The sequence below is a fragment of the Littorina saxatilis genome, linkage group LG15 (genome assembly GCF_037325665.1).
Source record: "Littorina saxatilis isolate snail1 linkage group LG15, US_GU_Lsax_2.0, whole genome shotgun sequence".
Lineage (NCBI taxonomy): Eukaryota > Metazoa > Mollusca > Gastropoda > Littorinimorpha > Littorinidae > Littorina > Littorina saxatilis.
The window spans coordinates 16,975,474-16,987,973 of record NC_090259.1 but is presented as its reverse complement, the minus strand read 5'-3'; the positions used below and the strand labels follow the sequence as shown (position 1 = coordinate 16,987,973).

The 12,500-nt window shown below is 41.5% G+C and overlaps 2 protein-coding genes across 4 annotated transcripts in view; both read right to left on the bottom strand.

The window, feature by feature from the left end:
* Positions 1-12,500, bottom strand: part of LOC138948695 (E3 ubiquitin-protein ligase TRIM45-like) — a 58,871-nt gene that overhangs the window by 36,700 nt on the left and 9,671 nt on the right. Inside the window, exons 1-2 of one of the 3 annotated variants that reach the window (XM_070320289.1) lie at positions 7,516-7,658; positions 2,952-4,088 (exon numbers count right to left, since the gene is read on the bottom strand). The exons of the other annotated variants lie outside the window; for them this stretch is intronic. Of the exons in view, the coding sequence (XP_070176390.1) occupies positions 2,952-4,067 (1,116 nt within the window). The 5' untranslated portion in view covers positions 4,068-4,088; positions 7,516-7,658. Of the gene's footprint in view, positions 1-2,951; positions 4,089-7,515; positions 7,659-12,500 lie in introns of those variants that run through there. 3 annotated transcript variants of the gene reach the window in all.
* LOC138948696 (E3 ubiquitin-protein ligase TRIM56-like) overlaps positions 9,742-12,500 on the bottom strand; it is a 10,107-nt gene continuing 7,348 nt past the window's right edge. The window contains exon 5 of the mRNA XM_070320295.1: positions 9,742-12,337. Within this exon, the coding sequence (XP_070176396.1) occupies positions 12,308-12,337 (30 nt within the window). The 3' untranslated portion in view covers positions 9,742-12,307. The remainder of the gene's footprint in view (positions 12,338-12,500) is intronic.

Below are 12,500 nucleotides of genomic sequence, written 5' to 3'. Positions count from 1 at the left end.
GGGGTCCTGGGTTCCGGACCCCCCCCCTCCCCCCCTGGCCATCCGATGTACCTCTCAGAGAAAAGGAAAAAAAATATGTGGACTTTTTAAGCTCTTCCCCCAACTCCCTTAGTTTATTTCACTGAAGTAGGCTATACAATGTAGTGTCATTGTTCACCATACAACATCTCTCATACCACTTCTTCTTTGTATTCCAGATGTTGTAATCATGGGATCAGCTCGTTACTCGGCTCGTTACTCCCCCTTAGGGTTAGGGTTAGGGTTAGGGTTAGGGTTAGGGTTAGGGTTAGGGTTAGTAACAAGCCGGGGGGAGTAACGAGCCAGGGGAGTAACGATACGGGGGAGTAACGAGATGCTCCCGTAATCATTGCTTGTTTGCTTGAATTTTAAGTATTCAAAGTAAAGAGTCCTGTCAGACTTATTTACTAGGTATATAATTGTCTTTGGGATTATTCCACTGAACCACTATGGCAAATGAATATCTGAAGTATTTCGTTACTGTTGAAAATGTGTAATTTTGATTCCCAGTTGCAAGGAAAGACCAAAAAATTACCTCACAAATGCAAAATTTCTCGGCTTCTGGGAGGCTTTGCCCCCCAGACCCCCCACCGGGGCGTTGCCCCTGCACCCCACCGGGGCCTCGGCAGCCCCTGCCTGGACCCCTGCCTTCAGTTGGAACCACCACCCCCCCCCCCCCCCCCTCAAACGAACTTGGTCCGGCCCTGCACGCACACGCACACACACGCACACACGCGCACAGGCGCTTGCGCTTAGAGAGTTGCTTATAGCAAAACGTTCAAGAGAAAGCTTCGTTTGAGATGTGTAGTACTTTTTTTTTTGTAGAATTAAAAAAAAAGATTGTCTGCGCTCTACATTTTCACTGGGTAGAGTATTGGCGGTTGGCATTTTGAGCCATGTGAAACAGTAAGACAAAGACAAACATAACTGAACAATGTTAACAGCAGCCACAGGAATCACGTGCTTCATGTCCTGGCTGTCAGACACACACACACACACACACACACACACACACACACACACACACCACACACACACCTGTTGTAACATCTCTAATCGCGCTGACTAGTCATTACCTCATACACCATATTGATCTCCATCGGGTCACGTGACATCACAGTACCGTAACCTTCTGTGCCCGACTTTCTCTCTGTCGTCAGCTGGTCGTTACTCAGCACAATGTTCTTTCCGTGGTTGTCATGGAAACGGAACACTTCTGGCTGTGGCTGGAAAACAAAAGACAAAGAACATGACAATGAGTATTTCATCCTAAAATCCTCAGGCAAAATATGGGTGATGCTTTTGAATGTGGGGAAAACAACAACAACAACAACAGCAACAACAACAACAACAACAACAACAACAGCAACAGCAACAACAACAACAACAGCAACATCAACATCAACAACAACAACAACAGCAACAACAACAGCAACAACAACAACAGCAACAGCAACAACAACAACGTCGCGAAATTACTACATTTAGTCAAGCTGTGGAACTCACAGAATGAAACTGAACGCACTGCATTTTTTCATAATGACCGTAGTCCGCCGCTAGTGCAAAAGGCAGTGAAAGTGACGAGCCTGTTCAGCGCGGTAGCGGTTGCGCTGTGCTGCATAGCACGCTTAATATATTACTGTACCTCTCTTCGTTTTAACTTTCTGAGCGTGTTTTTAATCCAAACATATCATATCTATATGTTTTTGGAATCAGGAACCGACAAGGAATAAGATGAAATTGTTTTTAAAACGATTTCGGAAATTTAATTTTAATCATAATTTTTATATTTTTAATTTTCAGAGCTTGTTTTTAATCCGAATATAACACATTTATATGTTTTTGGAATCAGAACACGATGAAGAATAAAGTAAAAGTAATTTTGGATCGTTTTATAAAAAAAATATTCAATTACAATTTTCAGATTTGTAATGACCAAAGTTATTAATTAATTTTTAAGCCTCCATGCTGAAATGCAATACTGAAGTCCGGCCTTCGTCGAAGATTGCTTGGCCAAAATTTCAATCAATTTGATTGAAAAATGAAGGTGTGACAGTGCCGCCTCAACCTTTACAAAAAGCCGGATATGAAGTCATAAAAGATATTTATTCAAAAAATGAAAAAAACGTCTGGGGATTTCATACCCAGGAACTCTCATGTAAAATTTCATAAAGATCGGTCCAGTAGTTTAGTCTGAATCGCTCTACACACACACACGCACAGACACACAGACACACAGACACACACACACACACACACACACACACACACACACACACACACACAGACACACACACACTGTGATACACCACGACCCTTGTCTCGATTCCCCCTCTATGTTAAAACATTTAGTCAAAACTTGACTAAATGTAACAACAACAAGCATCTAACAAGCTAATCCATGAAAACAAGCATCCAACCAACCTACAAACAACCCCGGCCGACGATCAACCTTTCATCCACGCGCAGCAAGCAGCCAAACAACTAAGCAGCCAACCTTCTAAGCAAGCGAACAACTGACACTGGACACAAAGACGCTACACAATCCCCGTGAAAACAGGGACAGTGTTTAGTGGTAATTAGAGCAGGTGTAGCAACCGATGGATTGAAAGGCCCGCTTGGCAGATCCATTAATATGTTGAGTGGAGTTATACATGTGAAATTAAATAATTCATTGCTGTTCACCCAGACTTTAAAAACTGCACACAAATTGTCGTCCTTCATTCTTCAACTTTAGCCACCTTCTTCCCCGCCCTATTTATCCCATTGATGTGTTATGTAGCAATTAGCCCTGTATTCTTGAACTTACTTTAAGTTTAAGATTTAATACAATTTCCTTTACATCAAAGCTTGTTTCGGGCAGTATAGATTATTATCAATACGCAAAATAAAGAAGGTAAAACCGGCAAAAGACAAAACTCAAGTTGACCTACCTTGACGTGAGCATTGATGTCAGTGGGAGTGACCTTGACCTGCCCAAGTTCCGACAGCTCTTTCTCCAAGCGGCTCACGACCTCGGAGTCAATTATCAGCGTTACCTTGGAAATGGCCTTGGCGTCGGCCGGCAAGGTGACGCTGTAATCAAGGTCATCCACGCGTGTCTTCAGCTTGGGCGTCATGCTTGTCACCGTGTGGCGACTCTTGGCGTCCTGCACGCGCTCTACTACACGTGTGTGAGTCGTCAGCTTTCCTCGCCGTTGCAGCAGACACGTCTTGGCCTCACTCACCGCCTCTCTGACGTCACAGCACGCGCCGTGCGTCATCTCCGTCAGACGACGGCGACACGCCTCCACAGACTGGGCCAGACGCTGACACATGGCGTCGATGTGAGCAATGGCGGCCGCCGACTGTTTTTCCACCTCCTTGAGGTGATCGTCTAGCTGTTGGATGCTGCGATCCAGCTCTCTCTCGCCCGCTCTCATGGTGTCGGCCAGCTGTGCCAGCAAGGCGTGTGCCTCCCCCACAATCTCCTCCAAGTCCCTCACTTCCGAGCAGCCTCGGTGTCTGGACGTGGCGCACAGATGGCAGATGGTCTGGCCGTGCGTGGAGCAGAACAGCTCCGTGGCTTTGTCAGCGTGGACCGCACAGGGGACGGGACGGTTGGCCGCCACGGTGTCCGCAGTCACAGAGGCCAGGCTTTCCACCTTGTGCTGGCGCGTTGCCGACAGCTTGCCGTGAACTTGCGTACAGGCCGCGCACAGCATGTCCCCACAGTGCAGACAGAGCGACGTGGCCGCCACATCCTCACACACGCAGCACTTGTGGTCCCGTTCCAGAAGACGACGGGCCTCCACCAGCGCCGCTATGGCCAGGTCCATGGGAAGGCCGTCAGCGATTTCTTCCATGCTGGTCTGGCCTTGCTCATCGGCGTCCACTATAGCGCAGCGGCATAGCGGACACAGGGCGGGGCGTTGCGAGTGTAGCCACGACAGCAGACAGTGGCGACACAGGCAGTGACCGCAAGGCAGCAGCTTGGGATCGCTCAACAGCTCGTGACACACGCTGCAGTCCAAGTCTTCCGGCTCCACTGGGGCGGAGGCCGTCGCCATTGCTGTTGTTGATGTAGTGATCTGTGGGAGAGAATAAGACGCATACAGAGAGAGGTAGAAAAGGAAGACAGAGGAGTGGGTGGAGACAGACGATCGACTCATTGAACCGTTTTCCATGCTTGAATGTTGCAGAGCTAAATCATTTAGGTCTAGTAAATGTGATCATCACAGTGATACTTGTCATGTGAGATCTCTTCAATAAGAGGATACCTCCCAAGAAAGAACACCTTCTGCTGATGTTTGTCTATAATCTTGATCAAAACATCTATCTCGAGAAATGCCACTGGCAATGCATGGGGCATTTTGGCTGTTCCCAATGGCGTCCTTTGAATGCTGTAGACACCACTGACTAACAATCTACACACAATGAAGCGACACACAGAGTATTTCTGTGTAGCAATCAGATATTATAGCTGTCTCCACCAGTTATACCCAGTTGACACCTTTTCCTCTAGTCTATTAGTATATATATAATTATAAGCTTTTAGTTTGCGATAAAAAAAGGTGTAAATTATAAGAAATACAGCATTATCAGCAATAATCACTGTAGAGAACAGTGATCAATGTTTAACCCCCCCCCTAATTCTTTCAGTGTTGGGATACACATTTTAATATTGTAGATCGGATTACTGTAATTGAACTTTAGGTCCTTGTTTGTAGTTTTGATGATTTGTGTGTGTTAGTGTGCTATTTTTCATCAAAATTACAAACAAAGATCTACATTTGAATTAGGGTGACCCGATCTACAGTATTAAAATGTGTATCCCAACACTAAAAGAAATAATGGTTATGGTTTTTAGGCAATGGAACATTTGGTAAATGTACGGAAAATAAAGCGTCTGCGATCAAAACTTTTCACAAATCAAAACTACCGACCCACTGACCCTACTTTTTAATCGTGCTTTCCTAATCCAACATTTATTTAAATTCTGAATAAATAATGATACAAAATCTGTTGTATTGTTCACTTTTTACACTATCGAATCGCAATTGTTCAGTTTTAAAGTCTTTTGATTTGCTGATCGTTCGTTCGATATGCCAAGTTTAAACCTAGATATTAAATGAAGAATTTAAGAGAAAGAAAAACAAGTCGCGTAAGAAGAAAATACAACATTTAGTCAAGTAGCTGTCGAACTCACAGAATGAAACTGAAGGCAATGCAACGCAGCAAGACCGTATACTCGTAGCATCGTCAGTCCACCGCTCATGGCAAAGGCAGTGAAATTGACAAGAAGAGCGGGGTAGTAGTTGCGCTAAGAAGGATAGCACGCTTTTCTATACCTCTCTTTGTTTTAACCTTCTGAGCGTGTTTTTAATCCAAACATATCATATCTATATGTTTTTGGAATCAGGAACCGACAAGGAATAAGATGAAAGTGTTTTTAAATTGATTTCGACAATTTCATTTTGATAATAATTTTTATATATTTAATTTTCAGAGCTTTTTTTTTTTATCCAAATATAACATATTTATATGTTTTTGGAATCAGAAAATGATGGAGAATAAGATAAACGTAAATTTGGATCGTTTTATAAAAAAAATATTTTTTTTACAATTTTCAGATTTTTAATGACCAAAGTCATCAAGTAATTTTTAAGCCACCACGCTGAAATGCAATACCGAAGTCCGGGCTTTGTCGAAGACTACTTGACCAAAATTTCAACCAATTTGGTTGAAAAATGAGAGCGTGACAGTGCCGCCTCAACTTTCACGAAAAGCCGGATATGACGTCATCAAAGACATTTATCAAAAAAATGAAAAACACGTCTGGGGATATCATACCCAGGAACTCTCATGTCAAATTTTATAAAGATCAGTCCAGTAGTTTAGTCTGAATCGCTCTACACACACACACACACACACACACGCACACACATACACCACGACCCTCGTCTCGATTCCCCCCTCTACGTTAAAATATTTAGTCAAAACTTGACTAAATATAAAAACGTAAAAATAAAAAAATACAGAAGAAAATACAAATGAACAAACTGCAAACTAACAAATATACAAAGAATGCAATCTGACGAATAAATGTGTACATTACGAACACATAAATAAATGAATAATAAAGAAAAGAAAGATAAATGAATACATACATTAACTACTAATGTTATTAATCAATACATAGAATATATACATAAATAAATGGTTCACTTCAAGCTGCACTGTATGGTCTAGGGGAAGTAACTACACCCCCACTCCTCATTCATTGCAATGACGGAATGAGTTGCACCCCCTAAACCAACACGGAAGTGTTTTGCCCCACTAACACAGAAGTCAACACACCAACAACAAAACAGAATAGAACACAATGTCCATTCGTTCCACCTTGCCACGCTAGCGCTATAAGGTGAATGCCTGTGACTCGTTTTTCATCACCACACCATCCATCCTCGTTATCTGCGGCTGAACAAAGTCACTGACACAACACAGTAATAATAATAATAATAATACGAATATTTATAACGCGCACATATCTCACCAACAGGCGACTCAAGGCGCACATACACTCGTTCACACACACGGAGACTTAAAGTCACTAGCACACACACACACCATCAAACATTAAAATATGTACAGTTATTCAGGGTGGGATGGGGTGGGCAGTGTATAATGCATGGATTATTTGGAAGAAAGGAATGTCTTGAGTGCAGATTTGAATGATTCGAGGGACTGATGTTGGCGGAGGGGGAGAGGTAGTGTGTTCCATTGGCTAGGTGCTTGGAAAGAAAATGAGCGTTGACCTGCTGTTTTGAGTTTGGTGTGGGGGATGTTGAGCTTGAGGGAGTCGGCAGATGATCTGAGTGTTCGTGAAGGGACATAGAGAGAAAGAGAGTCGGAGAGATAGGCAGGGGCGAGACCATGGAGGCATTTGTAGGTGAGAGTGTTGATTTTGTAGGTGATACGGGCAGGAACGGGCAACCAGTGGAGCTGATTTAGGAGGGGGGTGATATGATCTCTCTTTTTCTTTCGTAGGACAAGACGGGCAGAGCTATTTTGAATGCGTTGGAGACGAGAGATAGAAGAAGAGGGAAGACCCGCCAAGAGAGAGTTACAATAGTCAAGACGTGAGAGAATGGTGGAAGTGACCAGTTTGGCGGTAGCATCTGTGGTGAGGTATTTGCGGATAGTGGCGATGCGGCGGAGTTGGAAGTAGCAGGTGCGAGAGACAGAAGAGATGTGTTGTTTCATGGAAAGGGTGTTGTCTAGAGTGACTCCGAGGTTTTTGACAGCAGAAGACAGAGGGACAGAAGAGTCAGAGAGTTGAAGAGAGTCGGAGGTGGAAGTTGGAGAGTTTGGATGTAGTGCCTATTAGGATAGCTTCAGTTACACCCCCATTCTTACACACGACCGGACTGACAAGCCGCAAAACCGAAACTAGACCAACGCTTGAAACCCCACCCATTGATTATCATCACAGACAGAGCCACAAAGACAACTCACGCGTGTAGGTGAAGGCCAACAGCGATGACAAGGCTGACGACAGAACTGATGATGGAGACAGCGATGTTTCTGTGCGAAATGTTGATCACTTTCGGTAGACTAGCAATGCGACAGCTCGACACCTCATTGCGCGGGGTAGTGTGTGCGTGTATGATGACGTAATGAATGGGTCACGTGACATGTCGGGGCACAGGCGTATGAGCGACTTGTTTATAGCATGAAGCATTTTGTTACGTATCATTTTTACATTTAGTCAAGTTTTGACTAAATGTTTTAACATCGAGGGGGAATCGAAACGAGGGTCGTGGTGTGTGTGTGTGTGTGTGTGTGTGTGTGTGTGTGTGTGTGTGTGTGTGTGTGTGTGTGTGTAGAGCGATTCAGACCAAACTACTGGACCGATCTTTATGAAATTTTACATGAGAGTTCCTGGAAATGATATTCCCGAACAATTTTTTCTGTTTTTTGATAAATACCTTTGATGACGTCATATCCGGCTTTTTGTAAAAGTTGAGGCGGCACTGTCACGCCTTCATTTTTCAATCAAATTGATTGAAATTTTGGCCAAGCAATCTTCGACGAAGGCCGGACTTCGGTATTGCATTTCAGCTTGGTGGCTTAAAAATTAATTAATGACTTTGGTCATTAAAAATCTGAAAATTGTAAAAAAAAACCATATTTTTTAAAAAACTATCCAAATTTACGTTCATCTTATTCTTCATCATTTTCTGATTCAAAAAAAATATAAATATGTTATATTTGGATTAAAAACAAGCTCTGAAAAATAAAAATATAAAAATTATTATCAAAATGAAATTGTCAAAATCAATTTAAAAACACTTTCATCTTATTCCTTGTCGGTTCCTGATTCCAAAAACATATAGATATGATATGTTTGGATTAAAAACACGCTCAGAAAGTTAAAACGAAGAGTGGTACAGAAAAGCGTGCTATCCTTCTCAGCGCAACTACTACCCCGCTCTTCTTGTCAATTTCACTGCCTTTGACATGAGCGGTGGACTGACGATGCTACGAGTATACGGTCTTGCTGAAAAATTGCATTGCCTTCGGTTTCATTCTGTGAGTTCGACAGCTTGACTAAATGTTGTATTTTCGCCTTACGGGACTTGTTATCATGTACTGATGTATACGTCAAAGAGTGTGGGTACTTGTTGTTTGGCGTGTTACTACGGCTATAGCAATGTAGTAGAACTTGATTTATAATTATGTGTATTGTTTTCCATCGTGTCTACTACTGTTCTTATTAGGATCATTTGTACAGAAAACATTGTGTTTTTGTCGTGTACAGAACCTGTCATTCTTGTTCTATGATTAAATTTGTGTTGTGAGTCAGAAATAAACTGTTTTCATTGTGTTCATATAAGTAAAAGAAAATGTTTATAACCAAGAAGAGAGGTCGTGGCCGCTTCCGATGGTCAGTGCACTGTGATGACAGGTTTACTCTCAGCTCCCTCCCCCGTCATCCTCCCTTGCTTCTCGCAGTGCTACCTTTTCTTGCCTATAATCGATAACGTTATAGCAGAAGGCTGAAGTTTTCAAAGTCATAGTGCTTCTGTTGACATCTTTTGGGTTTAGAATTGATTTAACATAACCTTCTGGTCTCTGTTTTCTTTTTTTGGTAGATATTTTTATTGTCCAATTGGACATCATTGGAAGCATTGCGAGAGAACTTTCCCCCCATTAGCTTTCTGTTTTCTTGTCAGCGATTTGATTGTGACCTTCAGAGTTGTGTGTTGGGCGTGGATCCTCAATCTTGTACCCTGTATCTACATGTGTACAGTTTTGAACTGCTCCTGTAAAGTACGTAACCCGTTTTGATGAATTGTCCGTTGCTTCCCTGCATCTTGTTGATTGATGATATGTGATTTCTGTCTTTAACAATGCTATTTGTTAAACGCTTGATTCTTTGATTCTTGGCCTTGTTTTCAGAATTGAGAGAGAGAGAGAGAGAGAGAGAGAGAGAGAGAGAGAGAGAGAGAGAAAGAGAGAGAGAGAGAGAGAAAGAGAGAGAGAGAGAGAGAGAGAGAGAGAGAGAGAGAGAGAGAGAGACAGACAGACATACATAGAGAGGCATACACAAACTGACATACAGACAGACAGACAGACAGACAGACAGACAGACAGACAGACAGACAGACAGACAGACAGACAGTAAACTATCATTTGCACTCTTGTCGAAATATAAGTAACATCGTCTTTATAAAGCGAGGCATAATTTTTTATTTTGAAAACTACTGGGGAACAGGTTTATCATAAAAACAAAAGGCACATATTGTAATGTAAGTTAAATACATAATTATCAATAATCAAATTATGACCAGATATTATACATTATGATTCAATATTTCAAAAGTGAACAGGTTCTTTACTTGAATGTGAAATAAAGAGAAAACTTATTCAATCAGACATCATTACACTTCTTCCTCAATATACACGAGAACATTGTTATTCCGAGCTATCGATCCCCTTCATACACACGGTACAAATATTGATAACTAATTTACAATCAACAGTTAACGGTCTAAATCATAAACAGGTCATACTGCTTTTCGCCTCAATGTCGAGTGTGTAGTACTGCCCTATTTCACTGTGATAGGGTGGAGTGGAAAGGGAGAAATAGGCCAGGAAGCATAAATGAGACGCCAAGACAGAGGTTGCGATAACGTGACTTTTACTTAACGTACACCAGAAAGCAGACACCAGAAAGTAGACACCAGAAAGCAGACACCAGAAAGTAGACACCAGAAAGTAGACACCAGAAAGTAGACACCAGAAAGCAGTGTAGTTCACTCCTCAATGTACAGCCGCACACAACTCGTCGGAACTCGAATTACGATCCCGGTCGAAAGTCACCTCGCTGATATAAAACCAGCTCTAAAACGTTTGTTCAACTGAACACACACACAAAGTCTCTCTAAACAATCCTCGAATCACTCCTTCGCCAAAATAAACGTTATAATGGCTCAGCTACACTCCTTACATTAACACAGTAATCGTTCAATCAAAAGTTAAACAGCACAAATCCAAGCCGATACGCACACTGACACACGTCCTCACCCTATGAAATCACACCGGGTACTGTTCTAGCCCACGCTATCATTCTGACTCACACGCGTACCCGTTCAAACAATCAACCAATAGGAAACCAGCCTCCCTACGCACCTACAACACACAATAATCCTAGCGGGAGACACATTTTGGGTCAGGGGAAGATCATAGACAGGGGAGGCAACTGGGTCGGGCAGGAGATAATTACACAAAAAGACTGGGTACGCCACTTGGCTACATCACCATTACCATAAGCAAAAGGCTAGATACTGACTTGACCCGAACTTTCATATCCTTTCACAAAAGCCAATTGTATTTTCTCTGTTAAATTCAATTGGGACATTATTCCTAAAGCATAATTGGCACAATCAGTGTATTAAATAACTCCAAATATTATTTAAATTGCAACAATATCTTTATTTTGGACACCTTTTCATTAGTCTAAACATGGGCTCAAAGTTTTTTTTTTTTTTTGTATGAACATTTTTAGGATGCAATTCAGAGAGGAGATTCAATGCACGCTGCAATTCTTCACCTTTCTGTCATAGCAGTTGTACCATCTGAATGTAATGACATTGTTAACACCAATAGTACATTTCATAATCTATCCCTTCACTCGATTGTCTTGCATCACAAAGTTGCATTGACAAACCTTCACTTCTATATATACGGTATATGCATTACAAGCTGATGCATTATTTACATAAGTAACAAAAAACACTGGTGATATTGTTTTACCTTATGTACACCAAAACAAAAATCTAATTAATCTTAAGGCCTATTTTAAAAATTCACACATTCGCCTTACCAACTTCAACAACGGCCAGTATGCGTACAATTAATAGAGTCCGACAAATTGTGATGTGAAAACCTATTGTAATGTAATCAAACATTTGTTCTTATCATAAACCATGTATCTTCTCTTTCTTTGACCAAAACTAATGAATAATTCAACTAAAGGTAGATATATGATTGATTGTTGAATGACTTTATCAAAATCTCGCTTTGTTGAAGCAGAACTGATGACAGCCAGTTCATTGCAATATTCATTAACTATGTCATGTACAGTACAACAACAACTTAATCACGCAACGTGAAGCCAGACAGGACGATCATCATTACATCTTCCTTTCAGGCAGGTAGCATAGGTTAGGTTCTTCTTTCTTTTCACAACCTGGTAGACTGGTAACGTTTTCATGAGTTCATTATCTCATGAATTGGCACATTATGTATCCGTTCATTTTCTCACAGGCAACTGCTTATTCGTCATTTCTTTTTTCTCATGAATTAAAGTATTCAACACTTCATTGGCTTCTTGAATTAAAATATTCATCCTTTTACTCATGAATTAGAGTATTCATCCCTTCCTTTTAATCATGAACAAGAGTATCTATCACTTCCTTTTGCTCATGAAATAGAGTATCCATCACTTCATATTACTCATAAATAAGAGTATCTATCCATCTCTTCATTTTACTCACACAGTGTTACACTGTTTCTTTGTACCCCTTTCTTGGCAGGCTTGTAGAGTTTGCAGTATTTCATTGTCTTACAAGGTGGTAGATTGTTTGTGGGTCTGTCTGTCTTTACAGGTTGGTATAGAGGCTGGTAGTGTGTGCAGTGTTTCATTTTGTCACAAAGCGGTAGATTGTGTTTGCAGTGTTTCATTGTCTCTATAGGCAGTCACAGCGACCATCATTTTCTTCCCCTCACTGACTGAAGCTGTCTACACTCTGTATGGAGGCAGTGACGTCACCTGCAATGAACCAACACAGTCCACCATAGCTATTTCAGCATGACACTTTCCTGTCTCTGACATTATTTTTGGAAGTGGAAAAAAGATTACAAGAGACAGGCGTGGTAACACAGATAACAGAATCAACAACATTGATAATGTCAACATCATGAATGAGCAGGAA